The sequence below is a fragment of the Pantherophis guttatus genome, chromosome 6 (assembly GCF_059756535.1).
Source record: "Pantherophis guttatus breed Tessera chromosome 6, ASM5975653v1, whole genome shotgun sequence".
Taxonomy (NCBI): Eukaryota; Metazoa; Chordata; class Lepidosauria; order Squamata; family Colubridae; genus Pantherophis; species Pantherophis guttatus.
Window position 1 is genome coordinate 80,737,266 of NC_142068.1, and position 26,721 is coordinate 80,763,986.

Below are 26,721 nucleotides of genomic sequence, written 5' to 3' on the forward strand. Positions count from 1 at the left end.
GGGTCTCCCGGGTAGGGGAGGGAAGGCCGTTTTTGCCCTCCCCAGCCTCCAAGAAAGCCTCTGGAACCTGGGGAGGGGGGAAAACGGGCCTACCGGGCCCACCGTGCCATCACATGCCAAAAGTGGGGGTAGCGTGGGGGGGCCACGCACGCATGTGCGGGAGGTGGGGGCACATTGAATTATGGGTATGGGCACATGCATGCACGACCCACCCCTCCCCCCCACATGATCCCCACTTTTGGCACTCAACAGCAAAAAGGTTAGCCATCACTGGTCTAGGGTCTCCTCTCTGAGCAGGAGGTTGGATTAGATCAGTGGTGGGTTGCCCCCAGTTTGGACCGGTTCGCAAGAACCGGTAGTAAAATCAGCAGGAGGCTCCGCCCACTGGCCCGGATGTCATCAGAAGTAATCTGCGCATGCGCGCGTGCGGGCGCAGTGTGAACCGGTAGTAAAGATAAGTAGAACCCACCCCTGGATTAGATGACCTCCAAGGTCCCTTCCAACTGTTTTTTAAGGGTTCCCTGCTTGAGCAGGGGGTTGGACTAGATGACCTCTGAGGTCCGCCCCTTCCAACTCTATCGTTCTATGATTCATTCTATTCTAACAGACAACTGCTGACTAATGAGGAAGACGCGATCCCTTTATGCCACACCCGCTTACAGAAGCATTCCTGGCATCACCTCATCTAGTACAATTGTGCTTTGACAGCAAGTATCAGATCCTCCATCAGCTTCTGCTGGGAGAAACCTTGTGTGATAGCTCAGCTTCTGCCACATCAGACTCAGGCTGTTTTTGCTATGAAGTCTCCTGTGACTGCAGCAGCAGGAGGAACTCTGGCAGGCTCCCCACTCTCTGCTGCCCTGGTTTCGGAAGCATCCCACACATGGTTAAAAACTGTGCTATGCTGCTGACTGCTTAACTCAGTGACTCGGCTTTCAGTGTTATCACCTTTTTGACTCTTCTCTGCCTTCATCCTCACGTCTTTCCTTCATCTTCCTCAGTTCTTTGACACACCTATATCAACTCCTCTTTACAATATATTTGATGTCATCACTCAAGAGCCCTTTCCCAATCTTTACAAAGTCTTCTTGTATTCAGTGAGTACCTGATTCACAGTTCTTGGTCTACTCTAATATCTTCTATCTAGTCCAGAGATGGGTTTCAGCAGGTTCTGACCAGTTCTGGAGAACCGGTAGCGGAAATTTTGAGTAGTTTGGAGAACCGGTAGTAAAAATTCTGACTGGCCCCGCCCCCATCTGTTCTCTGCCTCCCAAGTCCCAGCTGATTGGGAGGAAATGGAGATTTTGCAGTATCCTTCCCCTGGAGTGGGGTGGGAATGGAGATTTTATAGTATCCTTCCCCTGCCACACCCACCAAGCCACGCCCACCAAGCCACACCCACAGAACCGGTAGTAAAAAAATTTGAAACCCACCACTGATCTAGTCCGTCTGATCCCAGCTATCAATACAAAGTTTATCAAGAGTTATCAACCATTATAGCTGAGAATGGAAATGCCAAGAGAGCCAAGAAAATGAAGATGTCAGAAGTGACAAAAATTAGTTAGAGGCTCCTTCTAAAAAGCAAGCCCTTCGTCTCCATTTGGAATGTGAAGAAGAGATCCGCTCAAACCATCATAAAAATCCATAAGCAAAATACACAAAGAAGCATAAATAGGAATTATTCTTGTTAAAATTAGAGGGAAACTAATGGATATTTCCACAGGCCAGAGACATAAATTTTTCAGGGATTTTCATTTCACTGGAAACTATCAAGAAGCTAATACATTTAGAAGAGCATTAGACAACCTGTGTCTCATTGGTCATTTCAGAGATATTTCCTTATCTAAACAGACAAACAGAATGACCAAGTAGTGGTGGATTTCAATTTTTTTTACTACTGGTTCTGTGGGCGTGGCATGGCTTGGTGGGTGTGGCTTGGTGAGCGTGGCAGGGGAGGATACTATAAAATCTCCATTCCCACCCCAGTCCAGGGGAAGATTACTGCAAAATCCCCATTCCCTCCTGATTAGCTGGGACTTGGGAGGCAGAGAATAGATGGGGGCGGGGTCAGTAGAATGTTTACTACAAGTTCTTCGAACTATCAAAATTTCTGCTACTGGTTCTCCAGAACTGGTCAGAACCTGCTGAAACCCACCTCTGTGACCAAGGGTGGGGAAAAAGCAGTGGGAGCAGGAACAATGTACAATTTACTATGTAAGGAGCCGTGGTGGTGCAGCAGACTAAAGTGCTGTTAAGTAGCGGACTAAAGTGCTGTTAAGTAGCACTTAGCTGCCAGCTGCCTGCAATTACTGCAAGTTCAAATCTCACCAGGCTCAAGGTTGACTCAGCCTTCCATCCTTCCGAGGTAGGTAAAATGAGGACCCGGATTGTGGGGGCAATAAACTGACTTTGTATAAAAAAGAACACCGCTTAGGGGGGGCCGAAAGCCCTACTAAGCAGGTAGTAACAAAATTATGAAGGCTATTGCTTAACGCATTGTAAGCCGCCCTGAGTCTCCGGAGAAGGGCGGCATATAAATCGAACCAATAAATTTCCCAAGAGCTTCTGTACTGAGTTTCCTTATGGGAATCTGGCAGGGAGAATCGGAAACCTTTCTTCCTTCCCTCCCTTCCCCTCCCCAGCAGGCAGGTAAGTGGTGGGGGAGGGGGCAAGAGATTGGGAGACCTGCTGGGAAAGGACTGTATCAGGAGAATGACCACAGTAGCAATTCAGCAACAGCCAGGAGCACTGAAGCAATCACAACTTTCCCAAATCTTATTCCCTTCTCTCGGGAGTCCTGGGTCTTGGATTTGGGGATATTCTGTAAATTAGCCCACTTGAGTCAAAAAAAACTGTTGCCCTACTGTCAACCTCTTGGAATTATTCCTACTGAGGGGTCAACTGAGGTGTTTTCAGCTGCTGCTGGTTTTGTCAAAGTGATGAACACAACCAAAACTGCTTCCTTTGGAGAAGTTGTGATGTCACAATAAAAGGGGTGGCGCTTGTAAGAGGAAAGCTTGAGGCTGTTTTCAGTATGATAAATGGGACTCTGCTCTACTGATGCTGTTTAAAAGGGTGAATCCTTTTGCCCACGCAATGCTCTTGAAGCCCACTCAACAGAACCAGGTAACCCATCCTTCCCTTCCCAGTTAGATCTGGAACAACTGTCCACCCCAGAGAACCACACAACCCTGAATCAGCCTGATTGTCAGAGCATCTTGAAGACCTGGGATAGGATGATCAGCATTCATTAAAATTGGGTTTTGCCTAAACGATGAAGAGTTTCCTTTCCCCAGCACAATTGTTTTATTCCTGTTTTAACTGTCAGACCGTCTTTAACTCTGATGACCCCGCTTGGAGTTGGGTCTGAGTGGGCAGCTGTAGAGAGTGAAATCATCCATCCATCCAGGGCATCCAGTTGGGGCAGCCTCTGTCTGGGTTCAAGAACTGAAAAGTCTTAGCAGTCTGATGCTTGGATGGGAGACCACAAGGAAATCCCAGCTTAGGATAGGATCGATAGAATTCTTTATTGGCCAAATGTGATTGGACACACATCCAAGTGTGATTGGAATTTGTCTTTGGTGCATATGCTCTCAGTGTACATAAAAGACAAGATACATTCATCAAGGATCATAAGGTACAATACTTAATGATAGTCATAGAGTACAAATAAGCAATCAGGAAACTATCAATGTAAATCGTAAGGAGACAAGCAACAAATTTAGTCATGCTGTCATAAGTGGGAGGAGATGGGTGATAGGAACGATGAGAAAACTAATAGTAATGCAGCCTTACTGAATAGTTTGACAGTGTTGAGGGAATTATTTGTTTAGCAGGCGTTCGGGAAAAAACTGTTCTTGTGTCTAGTTGCTCTGGTGTGCAGTGCTCTATAGCGTCCTTTTGAGGGTAGGAGTTGAAACAGTTTATGTCCAGGATGCGAGGGGTCTGTAAATACTTTCACAGCCTTCTTTTTGACTCGTGCAGTATACAGGTCCTCAATGGAAGGCAGGTTGGTAGCCATTGTTTTTTTCTGCAGTTCTAATTATCCTCTGAAGTCTGTGTCTGTCTTGTTGGGTTGCAGAACCAAACCTGGCAGATATAGAGGTGCAGATGACAGACTCGCTTGGAGGGGAGACCACAAGGAAGTCCCAGGTCAGCTGGGAGGTTGAGCAATCCTTAGAGCAGTGTTTCTCAACCTTGGTCGCTTGAAGATGGGTGGACTTCAACTCCCAGAATCCCCCAGCCAGCTCTGCTGGCTGGGGGATTCTGGGAGTTGAAGTCCACCCATCTTCAAGCGACCAAGGTTGAGAAACACTACCTTAGAGGAAAGTCAGCAACCAACCACTTTCTGTAATAGGCGCTGAAAAAGCTACAGCGTGCCCATGATCGCCAGCTTGAATTTGAATCTCAAACTAACATCGGATCCATCCATCCATCTTCCAGGTGCCGCGGTTGAGAAACTCCGCTTTGTTAAGGTTGGCTGTTGACCCAGGGAGCCCATGACGTCATCAGCGGGCGCCACGGGCCGAGGAAGCTTGGCGGCGGCGGCGCCAATGGCTCCGCCTCCAGGGCTCGCTGGGCGGAGAGGTCCGGCCAGCCCGTCCGGCCTCATGTGCTGCTGGAGGCTCTAGCATGGGCTGAAGCTGCTCTGCTGCCGCCGCCTCCGCCTCCACCTCCACCTCTTAGTCTTGGTGTGCGGAAAAGCCAGCCAATTATCGGCTTCATGGCCACGGAAGCCACCGCCGCTGCCGCCGCGGGACCCGGCGCCCGGTTGCCTTCGTCGCCGACCCAGCGAGATTTCTACTGGCTGCGCTCTTTCGTGGCCGGAGGTGAGTCCGGAGGGGAAGCCGGCGGAGGGAGCCTGGTGCGGGCTCGGAGGGCGCTTCCTCTTCGCGGCCGAACCGGGGATATGGCCTCGTTAAAGTCTCCTGCTCGGAAATGGCTTCGGACTCTTAAAACTTTAAAAAAAATATATATTTTTCCCCCTTTATTTTTTTAGGAAGGGCTGCTCTGTAGAATCTGCCTCGTCTAAATGGGGGTTTGGAATTGGTATCTTGGAATAAAAACCCCACATTAAGTTATCTGTTCCCGCCTTCCTCCTTCCTTCCTTTTTTAAAAAAAAGGTTTTTTATTTTTATTTCTCATAAACACATTTACCTGTACAGTCATTTCCATCATTTTTCATTCATCTTTTCTTTTAACTTTCATTTTTACTTTTTCGGGACTGCTCTTTTACCCTTTACTCCAACCTTTCTTCTTCTCCTCCCCTTCTCTTCCTTCCTCTTTCTCCTCCTCCTTCCTTCGTTTTTCCTTTCCTTCTCTTTCCTACTTCCCTTTCTCTTCCCCCCTTCTAACCTCCTCCTCTTTCCCTTCCCTTTTTTTTTTTGCTTTAATTTATACTTAATTTATATTTAGACTACAATGCGTTAAGCAATAGCCTTCATACTTTTGTATATTTATACAAAGTCAGCTTATTGCCCCCACAATCTGGGTTCTCATTTCACCTACCTTTGAAAGGATGGAAGGCTGAGTCAACCTTGAGCCTGGTGAGATTCGAACTTGCAGTAATTGCAAGCAGCAGATGTTAATAACAGTGCTTTTAGTCCACTTTACTACTTGCTCTTTCCCCTTTCTTCTTTCTCCTCTCCTCTCCTTCCTTCCTTCCTTCCTTCCTAAGGTCGAAAAATGGGGAAGGAATGTCAGTTGGGGAAAAGTTGGCAGGGAAAGAAAGAATCCCTAAGGAAAAAGCTGCATTGCCTCCTAAACGGTTTCAGATAGTTCTTGGACAATTTAATTTAATTTAATTTAATTTAATTAATCATATTTCTATGCCGCCCAACTCCCAAGGGACTCAAGTTGGGTGTCCATTCTGCTGGTTTAGTAATGGCTAACAAATATATCAATATGATGCGTACTGGGGAGTTATTAAAGCTGAAAAGCATCCTACAAAGATTATGGGTTTATAGATTATAGGTTTTGTTTCTTTTCTCTTTTTGGTCCCTTCCCTGCCTGGGCAAGTCTGCAGTTTTCTTGGCAAGGTTGTTCATAAGTGGCTTGTCATGGCGTCCTCCCTTGGGTTGAGAGAGAGAGCGAAAGAGACCTGGTCAAGGTCACCCAGCTGGGTTGGTGCTCAAAGTGGGGACTAGAATTCACCATCTCGCAGTTTTTCAGCCTAGTGCCTTAGAAAACATAAAACTAGCACTCTTACATAATTTGTACTGAGTTTGAGGGGGAACCTGTAATGGATAAAGTAAAAAAGACAAAACATTGATTTTTGAAAAAAAAATGTACAGCACTGTCATTTAGCCAGAAATAATTCTATGTTGCAAGAAAGAAAATGTTGTTGCTGTATTATATGGTGGTTTGAAACACAGGAGTTCCATAAAAGCTTGCTTTCTCATATTACTTTATATATTTATATCTTATCCTTTTTCATATATGACTCAAGGTGGCGAACATACTCCTGTCTTCTATTTTCCTGCAACAACAACCCTGTCTGGTAGTCCTGGCCAACAGAGAAAATCTGGCCCATAGACACCCAGCTGTCTTTCATGCCTAATGGAGGCCTAGAATTTACAATTCCCTGGTTTTTACCCAGCATCTTAACCACTATACTGAATTGGTTCTTATATGTCCACAATATTTTATTTTTTTTTCTTTGGAGGGATGCACAGGAAGTTCAAAAATCTCATTACAAAAATGAGGGCAGACATGAAATCCTAGAAAACATTCCAGCTCCGGTAGTTGCTTTCTGTCTAAATCAGCAAAAATACAGATGATTCATCTTTGTACATTTTTTTTTTCAAAAGAAAATGAGTAGAAATCCTGAGTACTGTAATTCAGGGAGGACTGTCAGGTCATACAAGTTCATGAATTATAGGATTTTATGGCTTTAAGGAACTGATTCTCAAGAGTTTCTACACAGCTGGCAGATTCAGCTAATAGCTGTTTTAGTATTTACTATGTTTAGCAATGCTGTGTGGCTGTGTTCCCAAAGAACTGTGCATGTAATAACACTCCTATTAGGCAGGTTACTTGTGTACTTGCTTTACAAATGCAGGATGGTAAATAGAGGATTTTTTTTTACTATAAAGCTACCTGTAGTAAAGGCTATAGATAGGTTTGTTAAAGGTCCCCCCTCTTCCTTTGTTTCTTCACTTCTAACAGCTTTGTTAGCAAAACTTGTCTATGATTTTTTAAATAGCACTGCAGATTTACTTTCTATAGATTAAATACATTGTTAAAAACATGTGAAAGATGATGACTAATTTACTAGATTGAGGTGAGACCTGAATTAGGAATTTCCTGAATGAAACTCTTAAATGTTAAATACAAGATGATAGCTGTTAAATTCTCATATTTTCTGGTAGTCATAATTTATTAAATTTGTATGCTGCCCAACTCTTTAACAACTCTGAGTCAACCTCTAATATTTCTTTAGAAAACTTCCCCAAAGGTGCTTTTCAAACGGCAACTGGACTTCCTTGGTTTTTTCCCTGTAAATGTTTCACTTCTCATCCAAGAAGCTTCATCAGTTCTTGCCAGAACCATAGCCTGGATGAATGAGAATCTCCATAGACATCTTTAGAAAACTATGACCATCTATGAAAGATCCGTTTAGATTTTAGATACACTAAATGCGTTCTTAACAATTTCATACTTTTCCCAGTGTAGCTTCTATTTCATCAGAAATTGAGAAATAACATGAGTATTTTTTTAGCAGAGATTATAACTGTTGACTGAGAAAGCAGTGCTTACCTGTTGCAGGATGAACCTTGAAAAGATAAAAGTTTAAAAATAACTCTTGCTAAATAACTAACTGGCAGTTAGTAAATAGTGCTATTTTTGCTTGTTGGAAAGGTGTTGCTGGATGTTGTGCCAAGTCAACCATTGCACCATTAGATCGAGTAAAGATTTTATTGCAAGCTCACAATCATCATTATAAACATCTAGGTAAGAAAATTCATATTATGGGATCTAATATTGCTTATAATGTGTGATTTTTATAATTGGTAAAGAAAATAGATTTTTTTCAATTGCAATAACCAAGTATATCAATTGGTCCCTTCAAGCCAGAGTGTTGACTGCCTGGTTATTAATGTGTTTAGACCTTTAAGATTTTAAAGCTAAATTCTAAATTGAAAGCTATATTGGAACAAAAATTATTCTTTCTCTGGTTTTTGAATAAGTACAAATTATTTTTTAAATATTGTTGGTTAGAACTTTGAATACACAATAGTTTTGAAATGATAGAAAATAGTGAAACAAACACATAAAATAGAAATACATAATAGTGTTCAGTCTTTTTAATGCTTTGGATCTGTTTTAGTTCAGTTATGATTTGTGGGTGTACTTTGTAATCTTTTACATCCATTTTTCCACCTGTACTTTATTATAGAGCTGCTATTGTTCACTATAGCTCAGGAATAACAGTAAATATAAGCCATTAAAATCACAACAGATATTCATTCTAAAATTAAGATTACTGTATTTTTCGGACTATAAGACACTCCGGACTATAAGACGCACCTAGCTTTTGGGGAGGAGAACAAGGAAAAAAAAATCTGCCTCTGTCTTCCAGCAATTTGCCTCCTGCAGCAAACAGCAAACAGCCTGGTCAGCTTCAGCACAGCCTGATTTAGCACGAGCAGCGATTGGCGGTAGGATTGGCTTCCCAGAATACTGATGATCAGCTATGCCAGGCTGCGGGGATTGCTGCCGCCCATCACCACCACTGCCTATCACTGCTTCTGTGCCCCCCCATTTTTGGCCTCCATGCGTCCCGTTTTTGGCCTGTTCCAGGCGGTGGGGATTGGCAGCAGTCAGCAGCAGCAGAGATCCCTGCCACTGAGAACAGGCTGAAAACGGGATGGGCGGAGGCCAAAAACGGGGTGCCTGGAGGCTGAAAACAGGACACTTGGGGTGTGCAGAGGCCGAAAAATGGGGTGCGCGTAGGTGGCAGTGATCCCCGCAGCCTGGAACAGCTGATTGTCGGTATTCCGGAGGCCAATCCAACCGCCAATCAGCTGCTCGTGCTACATCAGGCTGTGCTGAAGCTGACCAGGCTGTTTGCTGCAAGGAGGCAAATTGCTGGGAGGCAGAAGCAAAAGGGTGGGGGCTGGTGGATGGGCGGGGCTTTGACAACATTCGCTCTATAATACACAGACATTTCCATCCACTTTTTTGGGGGGGGAAGTGTGTCTTATAGTCCGAAAAATACCGTAAATCAAAATATTCCTAAAATATGGATATGAGAGATTTATTTTGCCCCTGCTATTCTACCTTTTTAATTAGATTATCTGCATAATCAAAATTTTGATGAAACTTCTGTTGAATGCCAAGTTGGTCTTTAATTAAAAATAACAATACATCAAGGGGTTTAGTGCAAACTTATTGATTGAAGAGGAAGTATTTCAGTAGCCCATATAGAAATTACTTTTCTTTTCAAGTTATATAAGACAGGATTTGGCGGAATAGTTTTCATAAGTGAACAATTTAAAATGCTGAGGTGAAAATGGTAACATGCTAATTTGCTCTGTAACGCTGACAGGTGTGATTTCTACACTTTGCGCTGTACCGAAAAAAGAAGGCTTCTTAGGATACTATAAAGGAAATGGAGCAATGATGATTCGAATCTTTCCATACGGTGCAATTCAGTTTACAGCATTTGGTCAGTATAAAAAGGTAAATAACCTGTATCTTGTTACTTCATCTATGTGGTATCATCTATCATTATAACCTTTTTTTGACAGAATTAAGCAGCCAGATACTTTATGTACATGGGAAGGAAAATGCCATTGCTTTTGCTGCTAAAAAAGATTTTAAAACCCTGTATTATTAATCTAAATACTCGTAAATACATATTTTTGTATTTGTATATTCTGTGTAGTTTACCAAGAGTTCCACCTTGCTGAACTCTATTAAAACAAAGGAAGAATAGCAGAGCAATGATTATGGGTTTATTTAGATAGGAACATTCTTCCACAGAAAATGATGTCCTCAGGCAGTGGGCCAACTCTGTTTCATTAATTCTGTGGGAGGATATTTCAGAACTCCTTGTTTTCAGCTGACATCCTAGCCCAGCATCACAACTTTTAGTGGGGAGGGACAGAAGACGAATCCTTTCCATAGAACCTTTGTTTTAAGAAGTAAACCCAAGAGCAAACTCCTTTACTGTCTTGAAATAAATCATGATTTCTTGACTTGTATTTATGAACCAAAGGAGAACAATCTTTTGGTGGGGTCACAGAATAATTGGCATTATTCCAGAAATCAGCAGGAAGTGCAGCACACAATCATATTCGCACTTCTACCATCAGGCAGAAGACATCGAAGCATAGCTAGCCGTACAAATAGGTTTAAAAATAGTTTCTATCCTTGGGCTGTCATACTCTTAAACACAACCACAATCACTCCACGCACACACGGAAACGTATGACTAGTTTTTTCTTTCTTTTTCTCCCCCCCCCCCAATTACTTGCATAGGGATTATTCTTTATACTATTTATGTTGTTTGTATTTTTTGTCATGGATTGCACCAGTGAGGCTAAAACCAATTTCGTTGTATACATGATGTACAATGACAATAAAGGTTATACTATATTATATTTTATTTCATCTGCTTTTAATTTTCATTGACATTAAATGAAGTTAATATGATTTCATTTCCAGTCATGTATTTATGTGTCATGCATTTAATAGCCACTCATATTGAAACTTACAATTTCATAATATTTTCCAGATGTTGATAAGACTAAGCCATAATATGATTGGTTTGTTATTGATTTGTTAGTGTGTAATCATGATTTATTGCTTAATATTGTATACAGGACCTTCACTTACTTTTCAGTAAAATCATGCCTTAGAGCAGCTAACACAAAGATCATTGGGTGTAGTGTGATTACTGTATTTAAAAAATTGTTATGAAATATGGTGAGGAATAATGAACTTTATCTTTGGTATATTAAGAGTTTTTTTCCACACTTCAAATGTAATCATTTTGTAGGTGATAAAGAACAGGCTTGGCATTTCTAGTCATATTCACCGGTTAATGGCTGGATCCTTAGCAGGTATTCCTCTTCTTTTCTTCATTCTCTTTTTCTCTCAGTGTATATGTATCCTTTTCTATAATTTCTAAAATTGTAGGTTTTTTTTTAATTAATTAAAACCCAGCCTTAAAGTTTGTTTTAATCAGATAAAAAGTAAAAAAAAAAAAAAAAAAAGGTTTCCAGAAACATCCAAAATACAGGTAAAGGAGTTTTGTAAAAGGTTTTGAAGACTGATACTAGGGCTTGAGAGTTTCTGGTTTTTTTCCATTTGCTACAGCTAGGAGGGGGACGTATTTTTCAAGTTACGACTAATTCATTGACCTTTCAAACTTAGGATGCTATAGAATGAGTGGAACTTATGACCGGTCCTCAAAAATTCTGGCTGTCGCACATCCCTGTGGTCATGTAATTGCAATTAACCACCTGGTGCTTAGGATGGTTGTGATGTCCCTTGATCACCTGAACACCAAACCTTCCCTGTCAGCTTCCCACATGCAAATTCATTGGGAAGCTGTTAGGGGCAGTTTCCTGCCACTCCTGCAAATTGCTCCCACTGCTTTACTCTCGAGGAGCTTTGCTTTGGAGCACAAGATCCAGGGATCTAATGCTCTGTAGCACTTCTCAACTGCCCATGCTCCATAGGGAATGTGCCCCACTGTACCTCTCTGCCCTCCAGGTCTCTGTAGCGCCTGCCCAGGACACCAGCACTTCTTGTCTGGTAAATCCACCTGTTCCTGCTTAGCAACCCTGTGATTATGACTGCAGATGGGGCAGTTCAGATTGCCATTGATAAGCGATGCAATCACTTGATGTTCCGCTGTACAACTGCATTGCTTAACAGTGGGAATTATTTATTTATTTATTGGTTCGATTTATATGCCACCCTTCTCCGGAGACTCAGGGCGGCTTACAATGCATTAAGCAATAGCCTTCATACTTTTGTATCTACCTGCTTAGTAGGGCTTTCAGCCCCCCCTAAGCAGTGTTCTTTTTTATACAAAATCAGCTTATTGCCCCCATAATCCGGATCCTCATTTTACCTACCTCGGAAGGATGGAAGGCTGAGTCAACCTTGAGCCTGGTGAGATTTGAACTCACAGTAATTGCAGGCAGCTGGCAGCTAAGTGCTACTTAACAGCACTTTAGTCCACTGCACCACCAAGGCTCCTAATAATTCTGGTCCCAATTGTTGTCGTAACTCCAGAACTACCTGTAGTTTATAAAAAATGAAATTGTTTTCATTAGTGGCTACTTGCACGGTTTTGGAAGCTCAAAGAACAAAACAGAACTGAGTTAAGATTATCCCTTAAGCAGATTTCACCTATGATTAGTATAATTACTAAAGTGATCAAACTACCGTAGATTCCCGGTTTGATTGTTTAAAAGTATAGTGCTCACGATGCATGCCTATATCTCATTGCCACATTGTTAATGTATTGCATGAAGAAATACCTTTTTTATTCTAAGCTTGTCTATCAAGTGATTATTCAGTCCAGTACACAAATTCTTGTATTAAAAGTGAGAAATGTCTACACTACTCATAGATATTGGTATGAACATTTTTCAGATGAACCACATACGTTGTGAATATACTTCCATAACTTTGGATGGAAATTATCTGATAGTAACTGTTTTACAGCATGTGAAGATCTAATACAAAAGAATAGTTTTATGAAAAGTTACAGTGCTTATCCTTATTGAAGTGGATGGACTGGATTGGAAAAGAAATAAGAAAAAAAGCAAGAGGGGGGAAAGAAATGAAAGCTATTGCAAAAGAAAGTTTAATTGCCAATACCGCAGCGATTGATCTAATAAAGTGATGACAAAATATATCTAGAACAAATGGTAAATATCATGCCACATAATAAATTTGTGGGATGTCTCCATATTTGTAAATACAGTGTAAGAACCAATGAGCACCAAGTGTTTTATGGAGAATGAAAAATCCATTGAAATACCTTTCTACCTTCTGTGATGAATTTGATTTGTGGTGCTAGCGTAATTTTGCACTTTAAAGGAGTTGAGAAATGTTGGAAATTAGTGCTTGCAAGACCAGACATAGGGAATGGAAGGCACTGAGTTTAAGAATTATCTGAGAAAAATGCCTTGAAAAGTCTATTGTAATGCGGCCTTTGGGAATGGCAAAGGTAAAACTTTATGGTGTGAACTTTCAACTTTGGATTTCCTGTGCCTTGTGTAATTCAAATCTGAGTAGTAACGCTGCATTGGTAGATAATTGCCTTTCAGTTTCCTTTTAGGAAATAAAAAGGTTGAAGCAGAGGGGGGAAAGCTTAATTTCAATGATTTAAAACATGTTCCTTATCCCCCATCACTTTCTAAAGGCATTTTAAGAAGAATTTAAGCTTTCCAAATGCAAAACAGAAAAAAAAGTACTGAACACTTATTTCCCCCTCACCCCGCTTCCTTATGCTAGCTTTTTTTAAAAACTATGTTTAAGAAAGAAAACTTTTAAAATTACCATGCTTTTGTAGGTCGCCTGATTTGAGCAACATGGAGTGTAATTTTGCGAGCAATCTAAATCAACTAATCCTTCAAGGTTCTGCATACTATCCATGTGGACTATCTTAATTTTAATGTACTGCTTCCATCATTCTTATGTCTACAATAAATAGAAATAAAAATCAAATTTCTAAAGCCTTTTTAGAATTGGGTGTATGCTGATTTTTTAATTATTATTAATTTTTGGAAGGTATAACAGCAGTAATATGTACGTACCCCCTTGATATGGTGAGAGCACGGCTGGCATTCCAAGTAAAAGGGGATCACACGTACAGGGGAATTATTCATGCATTCAAGACCATTTACAGCAAGGTAATTGTCTTTGTTTTTCTTCATCGTTATGGCTTTACAAATACCTGTTAATGTTCTGTAATAGTTCTCAGCAGAAAATTGAAAACTGAGCAAGAAAAATGAAATTGCAAGCTCAGTGTATGTTTATAAGGGTAGCAAATAAGAATAATAAAGTCGCTCCTCTGTTTAATGTTTCTCCCGCCCAGTTGATGATTTATGAGCACTTGATGAAATGTGTATATTTTTAATGAAAGGAGAACAGTGACTGACTAAACCAGGGTGGATTTGATTTGAATCAAGTTGATTTAAATCACGATTTAAATCTTTTTTTTTTTTTTAATTTGATTTATATGCCGCCCTTCTCCGGCGACTCAGGGCGGCTTACAATGCGTTAAGCAATAGCCTTCATTCTTTTGTATGTTTTATACAAAGTCAGCTTATTGCCCCCACAAACTGGGTCCTCATTTCACCTACCTTAGAAAGGATGGAAGGCTGAGTCAACCTTGAGCCTTGGAGAGATTCGAACCAGCAGAAATTGCAGGCAGCTGTGTTAATTACAGGGTGCACTAAACCCCTGTACTATCAAGGCTCTTCATGATTTATCATGATTTAAATCACTAGTAAAAAGGCTTGATTTAAATCATGATTTAAATCACTAGTAAAAAGGCTTGATTTAAATCAACTCGATTTAAATCATAATTTTTAAAGAGCAACTGTCATCTCTGCTACTCCTTTGACCCACTGTTGACTCCCCGATAGTCCCAGTGTTGCAGAATATACAGCCTCATGCTACATAACTAAGCTCCATTTCATGCTGAATAAACTAAATTATTTATGTATCTTAAATAGAAAGCTATCTTACGATAGATTTTTACCCCAAAAGTTTTTTATTAAAATAAATGTGATAAAAATCAAAAAAATCTGATTTTTTTGATGTTTTTTAAAAAAAATCATTGATTTTTATCCACCCTGGACTAAACTAAATCAAAGGAGTCCTTACAATTACCTGTGATATTTGCAGAATTTACAAAATAAAGCAGTAATACCTAATATAAAGAAATCCGTTGGAAAAACAGCAAATGGCAAATCAAAACAAGTAAAAAGAATGCAATTGTGAAAAAAAGTCCATTATTCTGAAAGAGAACCAGCTTAACTTTTTCTTCAACTCGGAATCTGAGCATGCATTTCTCTGGTGAATAGTAGCAGAGTAGTTGGGCAACTCAGGGTGGGACTGACTCCAAATCAAAGCCTGGGCTAATAAATACAACTGCCCAGGTTGGTCATGAAGGCAAAGAGTTGCCTCAAAATCCCTTCTTTAGCACAAGCCTAGGTCCCTTTGGAAGATGAGAAGAAAGAGCTGCAAACCACTTAAGCTTGATTGGAAAGGAATTCTTCTTCCCCTGCGCTGTTATTTTCATATACTGTATATGGAATAGGCACACAACTCTCATAAATTGGAATTACAACAGCATTGCTAAGTCATTTTAATTAAAAAGGGTAATTATAAAGAAAAGTAGACCAAGGACTCTTTTGACAAATTAGTATCCATTTGTTTAAATAGTGATAACCCCTTAGAAAAAGTAATGCCTTGTGAAAATGCTGACCAGATTTGAATAAACGTGTCCTTCATTATAGGATTTTTTTTTCAGCCAAAACAATTTGTGGTACTAGCAATGAAATAAAACCATTGTTTTTTTTCTCCCCAAATCTTTTATGCTGTAGCAGTTAGTATGTCTTAAAATTATGAATGACGAACCATCACTGGGATTCATTATTAAGAATTGCTTGATTTTTTTTTTCTTCCAAAAACATGTTCTACTTACACAATCTATGGGATCCAAACTTTGCTTAATGTTTATTTTTAAAAATTAGATCTCTGCTTACATAGCTCTGGATAATTTTCCTCAATAAATCAATGAACAAGTATAATGATTCTGTCTCATCTGTTAATTGGGTTCTCTTTATCTAGCTTTAGGAGAATAAATTGTATTTTAGGTTGTTTCTATGTAGAAATGTTGAAAATTCAAAAGGGCTCACAAAATTTTAAGAATCTCTGCATCTACACCATCTGTCTGCTATACCTAGTACTTTACAGTCCCTATTTGAATTGTAGTTAACAGTAATAGTACAGATAATCCTCAATTTATAGCAGCAATTGGGACTGGAATGCCTGTTGCTAAGTGATTTGGCCGTAAAGCATGACCACATCACTTAGTGAGGGGGATCCCTGCAGTTCTGATTGCCATTGTTAACGGAATTCCAAAACTTGCTAGGCAAGGCAACTTCCTGCCAGCTTCCCAGAAAGAAAGGAAGCTTGCAGGAAGTTGCAAATCTCGGGCTTGAAGTTAGGTAAATGGCTGTTGCTGGGCGGGGAGGGAGCGAAGGGGATACATGGGGATGCCAGGGTTGGGTGGGGAGAGTGCAGGAGAGACAGATGTGGTGCAGGGAGGATCTAAGGAAGAGTCAGGATGCATAAGAGGCACCATGTGGGGGGGCGGCGCAAGAGAGAGATCATGGCGGTTGGCTATCACCACCACCCATGGTATCTCTCTTGCACTCCCCCTCACCTCCCCCTCATATAAGGAGGTATGTGAGAGGCCTACATGAGTTGGGGAGGGTGTGAAAGATGGCAGCAATAGTTGCTGACCAACCAGTTTATAGATCGACTACTTGTAGTGTATATCTAATTTGGACACCATGTGCTCTAGATATTAGAAAAGAGGAAAAATGGAAAGGAGAAGACAAATTATAGTGTTATTATTTTATTGTCAGATTGTGAGTAGACAAATACCTGATACCTGAATTAAATCAGTTCTGGTATAGTGAGGGGTGAAAGATGTTTTGAGTCAAAAATGTTCTGGTGAAAGTATATGAATTGGCTACTTTTAACCAGGTCTGCCCAACAGATTCCTTGGATGTCCATAGCTTCCAGCACACATTGGCCATGATGGGTGAAAATGAGGATATGTATGCATACATGTCAGGGTGGAGAGGGAAGGATAGACTGTATTTATCCAACTTGATATGTACTATAGATACAATTAGATTTGAGAGTCAAGCAATACTTTTCTCATTTTAGCAAGATCTTGCAACCTTGTACTGATATGGTAGGATTGATATGGTAGCTTAATAAGTTGAGTTGAAAGATACAGGATAGAATCAATGAATGCCATGTGAATTGAGAAATTCAGCAATTGAGTAGCCAGTTTATTATTGCTTCGGTGGTCAGGTCAGGTTCTGATTTCAGTGGCATTTTTGTGCTTGCATGTGCCTTCACAGCTACTTTGAAGTGGCTGTTCATACACATACATGTGCAGACAGCCCAAGGCAGTTGTGAAAAAAAGTTGTGACTGTTTTAGTGATTCAAGCTGCATTGTAGGACATCTCTTTCAAAAAATATGCATAGCCTTGGAATATAGTATATGAAAAAATGGAAATTCGAGCTTTCTTCTCAAAACTTTCCTGTGGTTCATATGTATAATTCTCCTAAATTTATATATTTTTGTGTTTTGTTGCTGTTATTGGCTTTTGCCAAAGGAAGGTGGTATGCAAGGATTTTATCGTGGACTTATGCCAACAATAGTCGGAATGGCTCCATACGCGGGTGAGTACAACTTGAACATGACTTTTTTTTGCTGAACCCCTTTAGGTTTAATTTTGATTTGAAAACTCTTTTCTTTGCTTCCTTTAAAATACTTTTTGCACATGAACAATTAAAGTAATGAACTGCTAGAAATGAAGTTTGGTCATAGTGCATGATGATTTATTTGCCTTTTCATTGTCTTTTCCAATATTTTTAAATTTGTTGGATGTGCTCTCAATTCAGGCAGTTCCATAAATTGAAAGTCACCTATACTAAAATATTTTCTACTGTTGACTAATTGCAGATGTCTGTATTTTTAAAAATAAAAATGACATTTAAAATAACTGCATGCTTATATTTGATTTTTAGCAATACTCTTAACATATTATTTATCCTTACTGAAGACAGTAGTTTCTGCAGCATACTGGGATGATGTTACAATGATGATCTCTGTGGTGTCATCATTGCAGTTGCCTCCCATTATATATTTATGTCCCAACATCTGCATAAATAAGTAAATCACAGCATTTATGTGATATTTATTTATTTATTTATTTGTTTTAATTTGTATACCGCCCTTCTTCAGCGGCACTCAGGGCGATGAACAGCCAGAATAAAAACAGAACATACAAAATTTAAAAACAGTTTAAAAATAATTAAATATTTTTGGCCACAATTTAAAACAACCCAATTAAAATCAATTCAATTTAACCGAAACAGTGGGATCAAGCCAGTCCGGCTAAGTGAAATAAATAAGTTTTCAGGGCCCGACGAAAAGTCCGGAGGTCTGGTATTGTGCGTATCTCTGGGGGGAGGTTGTTCCAGAGGGCGGGCGCCGCCACAGAGAAGGCTCTCCCCCTGGGGGTCGCCAGCCGACATTGTCTGGCGGATGATAAAGTTGTGACACATGTTATTTGCTTTTTGAGATCCATGATTCTAGATATTTATAGGGCTAATCTCTTTGTCTGCCTCAGTAATGCTATTCTGATATATGGTGTCTATATTTGGTCAAAAATTATTTAATCCTGACTATGATTTCTAAATATTTCCTTCACTCCTTTCTCCCTCCACTAATGGGGAAGATTCTGTCTAATCTAAAAGATAGACTGAAAACTGTTGGCTGGGAACTATATCATTTTTTCTTTTTCTTTTCTTTTCTTTTTTCTTAAAGGACTTCATATTCCTTTTTTTAATGCCTGTGCACTCAGTCTTCAGAATTTCCACAATACAATATAGTTTTCTCGGCATATGGCTTGGGTTCTTAGTTGGATTTTTTGTCAGTTGCAGTAGAAGTCACAACCCAAATCTAATAAACAAAATTTTAATTTTCAATTAGGTTCTACCTCTGTATATGTTTTAATTAGTTTAAATGTTGAAATTCTGGTTTGGGATTGCACTTTGAATCCCCTATGATTGAGGGGTGTATATATGTTCTTTTTTCAACTTTGCTAGTAATCTACACTAATTAAATCCCAGAGGTTTAGCTCAGCACTAAGTTGTTAATGCTTTCAGTATTTCTGTAAGCATCTTAAATCCTCTTGGTTTACTGTTGCTTAGACTATTCTGTTTCTTTGGTTTTAATCATAAATGCTATTTCAAATTGTTTTTGTTTTTTTAAAAAAATCATTTTTATTGCAGCCATATTTTACTATTCTGTAGATCAAAAGTTCCTTTATTGTAAGAACTTAATGTCCATATACCAGAATATGTCAGGTATATATCAAGACTGTCAGCTGTAAGTGATCAATAAAAATGTTTGAAAAAATGGAGACAATGTCATGGTATATTTGATGATCAAACTAAAATTTAGGGCTTAAAATTAATCGATATATAATGGAACAGAGCTTGGCACATGCACTACTGTTAGTAGATTTAAATGAGCTCATTCTTTGACTGAATTGTGCCTATAGCATCTATGCAGTTTGTTGTTGAGGTAATGTTTCAATTAAAGATAAATTTTTTCCTTTCAGGTTTCTCATTTTTTACCTTTGGTACCTTAAAGAGTGTGGGACTTGCTCAAGCGCCTACCCTGCTCGGGAGGCCTTGCTTAGATAATCCTGATGTCTTAGTTTTGAAAACTCATGTAAATTTGCTGTGTGGTGGCATAGCTGGAGCCATAGCACAAACAATATCGTAAGTTATTCTAGTATTTTACTGCACTTAATGAAGAAATGTTAGGCTAGCTTGCATTAGGAATTTTATTTTCTTCCACCTTTAGAAATCATGAAATACATCATTTAACTTTCCGTCTGCAAAGAAAGCTTACACTAGCAGAACTCCAAATTCAATATCCTCAGTAGAAGAGCTGTTGCTCTTAGGTTCTGCCCCGGAGGCCTTTTCTCTAAAATCAGTGGAAGGGATAAGTTTGCTTATGTGTAACAAAGCCCCCAATCTGCTGTTTTCCTTGTCAGTTTATATGAGGTTTGTGTGTAAATAAACTATTATTCCAGATTCAGTTTGAAAAATTGTAGCCTTACTACAGCTACAACGCAGGATAGGGTTGCATTTGTCAAACTAGTAAATTGGCAGCGAACACTTGAATGCCACCAGAACGCCAATGGTTACAGTAGAAAGCTATGGTAAAAATACATATTTATCATAATTATAATTTAACGTGGTTTGGTTTACATAAAAGTACTGGAGGAAGATATATAGTGCATATTGTGCCAACTCAAGTTATACCTTGGTTCTTCTCTGCTGAAGCTGGCCATGGCTACTTCTCATTTTGTAAGACAACACACAGATAAATTTAAAAATGAAATTTATGAGAGGCTCTGACCACCTATTGAGGCGCATGATTGAGCAGAAATAGATTAGGATTAAACATTTAAGAAAAAAGATCACACACAGCTGAAAACAAGTTACGTCTCTTTCATACAGCTTTAGCATGTAACCTCCATTTTTTCTTGGTTTTCAAATTTAAACAATTCAATTTGCACAGTAGCTGTGGGCTAAATGTTTATAATTCTTTCAAATATCTAACTTTAGTATTCTGCTGATATCAGTGAAAAAAACATGTCTTTTTAACTGTTATTGAAATCAAAGGAAAGGAAATGCTTTCTGGTTTCTGAATTGAGATCTTTTGGGGTTTACTTCAACCAATTCATACAATTTTGGGGGGTTGGTGGCATCCATCCAGAATTAATATTACTACTATGTTGTTCTTATGTGATAGCCAAATTTTACTAAAAAAAAAATTTTCTGGAGGGCTAAAGTTTTTCATCGTCTTTACCATTTTTTAAAATGTAAAGTTTGATATGAAAACATGTGATACTGCCTGAAGAAATTATTCCTGGCAATTCAAATACGGAGCCTGGTCCCTGATTTTCCAGTGTTAAACATGTAAACATGTATTCTGAAACTGCCACAAAATAAGACATGTGCCAAAGCATATGATTTATTTTGAATACAGTGAACATATCCTTTTCTAAGATCTTACACCTTACACCTTATTTCATGGATTCTCCTAATTCGTTTTTAATTGCGGTTTAGTGTTCTGTCCATTACTTTAGCACTGCTTTTGATAGAAATGTGAGATATATGCTTAATAAAAATGAAATAATTGGGACTGCTCTCATTTTTCTCATAAAGCATTGTTCCATTGTTCTCCAGCGAGTTATATTCTTAATATGCAGAAAGATACAGTCCCAAATATGTCAGCACGGCTATAAAAAAAAAAAGAAGTAAAAACAAGTGTTAGATAGTAGGCTTTGGCAGAGAATTTCTGCTGCCAGACAGAGAAGATAATTTAGCTCCTAACTTGACACAATATAAGGCAGCTTTGTATTTTCTGCATGTTCCTTGTGTAAATATCTTTTGTTATTTTGTAGTACGAATAGTTGCACTTGTTTTATTTGTAACTGCAATAAAAGAAAATGCTTTTTCGCTTCCCCAGATACCCTCTAGATGTCACGCGTAGACGAATGCAGTTGGGAGCCGTACTTCCCGATTCTGAAAAATGTTGGTAGGTTTCATCTCTTGGACTAAACATATGCCTGAAGTAAAATTTACCCACTGTATCATATTGGCTCTAAAATATTAACAATGTCTTTTTGTTCTTTGGTTCATGTGTATTATTATATAGTTGTATAGTAAGCTTCCAAGTAAGAGGAATGCATTTAAGTTAAAAATCTGTGTCTAGTAGGTCAGATTCCTTTTAGTTTGTTTTTTTTGAAGTACAGGTAGAGGATTTTATCTGACAGAAGTTGCAATATTAAGCTGGCACTGGCATCAGACATCTTTGGAGGGAAATTAGATTGGGAATGTTGAGATTGTGTGGTGTCTACCAGTGGTGAAATTCAATTTTTTTTACTACCGGTTCTGTGGGCGTGGCTTGGTGGGTGTGGTGTGGCTTGGGGTGTGTGGCTTGGTGGGCGTGGCAGGGGGGAAGGATACTGCAAAATCTCCATTCCCACCCCACTCCAGGGAAAGAATAGTGAAAAATCCCCATTCCCTCCCCACTTCTGGGGGAAGGATATTGCAAAATCTCCCACCCCACTCTGGGACCAGCCAGAGGTGGTATTGGCCAGTTCTCCGAACTACTCAAAATTTCCGCTACCAGTTCTCCAGAACCTGCTGGATTTCACCCCTGGTGTCTACACTCATAAAGTGGCTGTCACAATAACATTGTCAACCGCAATAATCTTTTCTATCAGAAGTTGAATTGCAGCTCCTTTCCCCCAAAATCTCTGTGGACCCTATGGGTCTCTTCTGAGCCTAAAAGCATGGATGCAAATCAGGGAGGGACGAGTTTCAAAACCCATCGCTACCGGTTCGCTCGTGGACGTGCATGCACAGAAGCATCCGGGCAGGTGGGCAGAGCCGCCGCCGCTACCAGTTTGCCTGATCTGGGGCGAACTGGTAGCAACCCACCACTGATGCAAATAAATATGAGCTCAAAGCACAAACAGACAGATGCTGTGCTTTGCAGCAAGCCAGCTGCTTAAAAAAAAGGAGGGTCAATCAAGAAAAAAAACACATGAGGCTGTGAGCATTGGTACTCACGCCATCAGGCTACTTATCCCTGATAAAGGGATATTATTTCAGTATGTGGTGTCAGCAAACCACACCATATTAATACTGGGCAGTTCTAATTTCACATTTTATGTAGAGTTAAAATTTAGCCGTTCCATGGGCAGCCTAATTGTAGGCTAATTGCCTCAAATGATTTATTTTATTAGGAGAGGAATGTTTTAATGGTCAGTGATTACATAATCTCAGTTGAGCAAGTAATACAACAGTAAAAACAATGAGAACATAAACTTAACATGCATGCAAAACTTTAAATAATTACAGTGGAACAATGGGAATTGTTATGAAAACGTGCAATTTATTCCAAGGTACAATTTGAGAGAAGATTGATATAAAATATTTTACGAATGGTATATAATTCTGTCAGTTATCAACAAGATAGACAAATTGGAAATTAACTGAAACTCTGAAACGATTTAAACAAATATAAGCAAAAACGATCAATGTTTCAATAAAAGGCGCAGTATTTAAGTAATGATTAATGGCTAAGAATAATGGAAGGGAAATGAAAAATGAACTACTGAAAACTACTCCTTTAAGATTTTTAAAAATATGTCATTTAATTTGTTTTGGTATTTCAGTTTTTTGTAGTTATACTATTTTTGTAAACTACTTGACCCATGTAAAGTGACCTTATATTTATAATAAAGTTTCATCTAAAAAAAATAATAATAACAAGAGCAGAACTACAAAAAAGAAATAGGGCAAAATAGTCTATTTTTTCCAAGCTCTGTAGGCAAGGAAACAAAACATTTGAAGGAATTAAATCCTTCTGGTCAGACATCTATAACATGTATCCTAAAATCAATAGAAACAACACAGTGTAAAAGAAAATAAGCCATTAGTTCATAGCATCTATGCCATATGGAGAAAGCTAAACTATAAACAAATTTTCTTGAAATTCTTTTCCAAAGTGGCAACGGATAAGATTCCAAAATGTGGCATTTATTCTATATTTTGGCACCATGTTAATTTAAATGTCTTGCCTCAAGACTGTACATCTCTTGGAAGTCTACCTACTACCCTGTTTCCCCCAAAATAAGACATCCCCTGATAATAAGCCCAATTGGGCTTTTGAACGCATGGCAATAAGGCCAAGCGCTTATTTCAGGGTTCAAAAAAATATAAGACAGGGTCTTATTTTCGGGGAAACATGGGTATAATTTACAATTAGAATTGCAACAGACTGCAGTCTCTCACCTTAAAACTGTTCCTAGTCATATCAGTGAGCTTGTGTAGAAGATTTTCTTGTAAACTGAGCTTCATATTCATTAGTGTGGAATTTGGATTTTCAGATAAAAGAATAAAAAATCTTGATAGCCGGTTGTATTTTCTTTATATGTAAAGAAACATCTTGCAAAATAATTAAGTCTCATTAGCAATAATTTAGCATGATTATATAATAAATTGCTTCTGCCCTCTATCTGAATAAGTGTAGGGGGACCTCTATATTTTCCCATTAGGTACTGCAAAAGTTCCCGCTTTTTAAAATGTTGTTTGAAGTAAAGTGTTGGAAAATCTCTTGTTTTACAAAGACTTACTCTGTTCTCTTTCTAGTACAATGATCCAAACATTGAAGTATGTTTATGGAAACCATGGAATACGAAGGGGATTGTACCGTGGATTATCATTGAATTACATCCGTTGTATTCCTTCTCAAGCTGTTGCCTTCACCACTTATGAATTTATGAGGCAGTTTTTACACCTCAATTAAAGACTGTTTTTTTTCCCAGTTTATAATGTATTGAAAGTTTTAGAATATATTTGAGAAATCACTAGTATTTAAAGTGCTTTCTTTAATATATGAAAACACAGTAAACAATTGAAGGAGCTCAACAAAACTTGGCAAAGTTTACTATGTATGTATTTTGCAAGAATGGATATACGGTTTACTTAACTGAAATCTATGTGGTTCCAAAATATTGTATGTTTGTGTCCAACTTTAAGAATTTGATCACTTTTTTAAATTTAGGAAATTTTGTTTTAGATGTCCGTATGCCTTAGCTAAAATATAAGTTGTAGACACACTTCAAATTACATTCCATGTAATTGAATTGAAAATGCTTATTTGCTAATGTGGTTAGGGATGATGTATCATTTAATGCTATAGAAACTCAATTCAGAGCCTGCTTTTGAGAGCCCATTCATGAATTAGTGTATTGGGTAACATTACTTTCAGGTTTTTGTAATAATTAGAAAATGGCTCATACTTTATGATACACTGTTCCTTAACTAGAATCAAAAGTGGTGCTTAGGTTCTTATATATTTTAGTTTAGCCCTGTTAACTATTGGATGTTTTTCCTCTGAATCATGCTGTATTATAAATAGCTTTTGAACTTCTCTCAAAGTTGTAGTAGGTGGGTGATTGGGTGGTTTTATAACACAAACACACAAACTTTCAAACATATAACATTCTGAAATTAAGTGCAATCCTTTTGATAGAATCTGATAATGCTTTCAATCCATTTTTAGTTTGTCCCTACATTTGAAAAAAACAGTACAAAAAGAATTAAATGATCCTTGGGTATTAGGACTTGAGGTTTTCAGTAACACTAAAATGAATATTGTGCACGTCTTTAGCCTAAAGTATTTAACCTTCCATATTTTATAAATGAAGTTATTAAGAAACTCCTTTCAAAAGGAAATTTTTTTGACTTTATGAAGCTACTGTTTGGATTTCATTAGAGAGTTCAATTGAAATTTAAAAATAAAGATGAGAAGACACTGCTCCCTGTGCTGTGAGCATGTGGGATACTGCTGAAAGTTTTTGCAACTTTATAGCATTAGATAAAATACTTATATAAATAAATTAGGGTATATGTCTTTTGGGGTCTTTAGTTTGGCCAGATAAAATAATGTATGTGAATTGCACATGGATCAAGATGCACATCCATCTACAAGAGAGAAGACAATTGAAACAAAAATAATGCTAAAAGTCTACTGTCCTAAAACAGTTTTCAAACAGGAATTAAAATTCATCTGCTTTGCAGCCTGTTTTCAGTATCTGCATAGATGCAGTTTGTAAGTAGATAGCTTATTCTGTTACCCTTGAGTGATTTATGTGTGACTTTACAACTCTGATTGGGGGCTGTGTTATTAAACCTTATTCCTTCCTTTTTAAATGAGCCTGCCACAAGAATGTAACTCGAGCATTTCAGTCACATTCTTTTCAAATTATACTGTGATGATGAATTGCAAGTTGACAGCCCACATCTGGATGGTGATGTTTCATTTTCAGGGGAACTTGCTTATATTAGTAATCAATCCTACCCTTTTTGCCTGGATGACGTCATGGATAAATTGTTTTCCTGAACTAGCCTTCTTCATCAGACTCTTCATTCCTCCAATTTTATTTTCCTCTTGCCCATAGTGAATTGAGAATGTCTTTTAAGAATTTATTTGATACATGAACTTTATATAAGTAGAAGTCTGATGATCATCCTTAAAATTATAAAATTACACCCTTCTCAAAATTTTAATATAAAACAATTTTATTTATTTATTGTAAATAGTATATATTGATTATGAACTGAAAATGGCTATGTTACCAAAAAGTAGCTGTGAACTGGGTATATTGCTCATGGCCTATACCTAGGACATATAATCTTAAATTCTGTGGTTTGACTTGAATGATAATTGAAGGCATATATCTTTAAATATGTAATTTGATATATTACTGGGCAGAAACATGTACTATTTTTTTTAATAAAATGACTTGAATAACAATATGACTGAATATCGCAAGCATATAAATATATGTCTTCAGAATTACAGGTTTCCCTTTGTGCAGATTTAAGATACTGATGAATGATAAATGGAACTGCAATTAAATGTTGGTCTTCCTGGGCAATTTTTAGATGCTGATATACACTTCTGTAACTTCTGAATGTTGGTTCTGTACTTTGCTGCAATTTGGAAGGATAGCTCTTTGAAAGTAGCAATCAAAATACAATACAGAAGGGATCCCCAACACTATTGGGCCGTGGCCTGTTGGGAACTGGGCTGCCGAAGTGGTGGGCGATTTATGAAGTTTCATTTGCATATGTGTGCGATTTAGATTGCACGTGTGAAACTATTCCTCCCACCTCTGAAACTGCCATCGCCAGCCCGTAGAACCAAAAAGATGGGGACCCCTACAATACAATAATGATTTTATTGCCTAGAAGTGACTCAGTGGGGCCGATTTATAAATAGAAATTGAATTGCAGTATCTTTTCGTTATTTATATTGCCATTTAGCCAATACAA

General features: G+C 38.4%; 1 protein-coding gene across 3 annotated transcripts; it reads left to right on the top strand.

Moving 5' to 3' along the window:
- The first annotated feature begins 3,031 nt into the window (after nt 1-3,031).
- Nucleotides 3,032-26,200, top strand: SLC25A16 (solute carrier family 25 member 16). 3 transcript variants are annotated; one of them, XM_060682235.2, is made up of 9 exons: nt 3,032-3,126; nt 7,861-7,953; nt 9,551-9,684; nt 11,006-11,069; nt 13,759-13,880; nt 17,397-17,463; nt 19,413-19,575; nt 21,338-21,406; nt 24,031-26,200. In XM_060682235.2, the coding sequence occupies exons 3-9, from the start codon at nt 9,622-9,624 to the stop codon at nt 24,185-24,187; spliced, it is 705 nt and encodes a 234-aa protein (XP_060538218.1). In that variant the 5' UTR covers nt 3,032-3,126; nt 7,861-7,953; nt 9,551-9,621; the 3' UTR covers nt 24,188-26,200. The 3 variants fall into 3 exon arrangements, with proteins under 3 accessions (XP_060538218.1, XP_034294546.2, XP_087728383.1); XM_034438655.3 differs by lacking the exon at nt 3,032-3,126 and adding an exon at nt 4,520-4,829; XM_087872257.1 differs by lacking the exon at nt 3,032-3,126 and adding an exon at nt 4,568-4,829 and having other exon boundaries at nt 9,551-9,670.
- The last annotated feature ends 521 nt before the right edge of the window (nt 26,201-26,721 follow it).

Excerpts from the sequence above, each read along its gene's own strand:
- SLC25A16 (XM_034438655.3), top strand. The coding sequence starts at position 4,724 with ATGGCCACGGAAGCCACCGCCGCTGCCGCCGCGGGACCCGGCGCCCGG. Across the intron at positions 13,881-17,396 it reads TCAAGACCATTTACAGCAAG|GAAGGTGGTATGCAAGGATT; the intron begins GTAATTGTCTTT and ends CTTTTGCCAAAG. Across the intron at positions 21,407-24,030 it reads CCCGATTCTGAAAAATGTTG|TACAATGATCCAAACATTGA; the intron begins GTAGGTTTCATC and ends TTCTCTTTCTAG.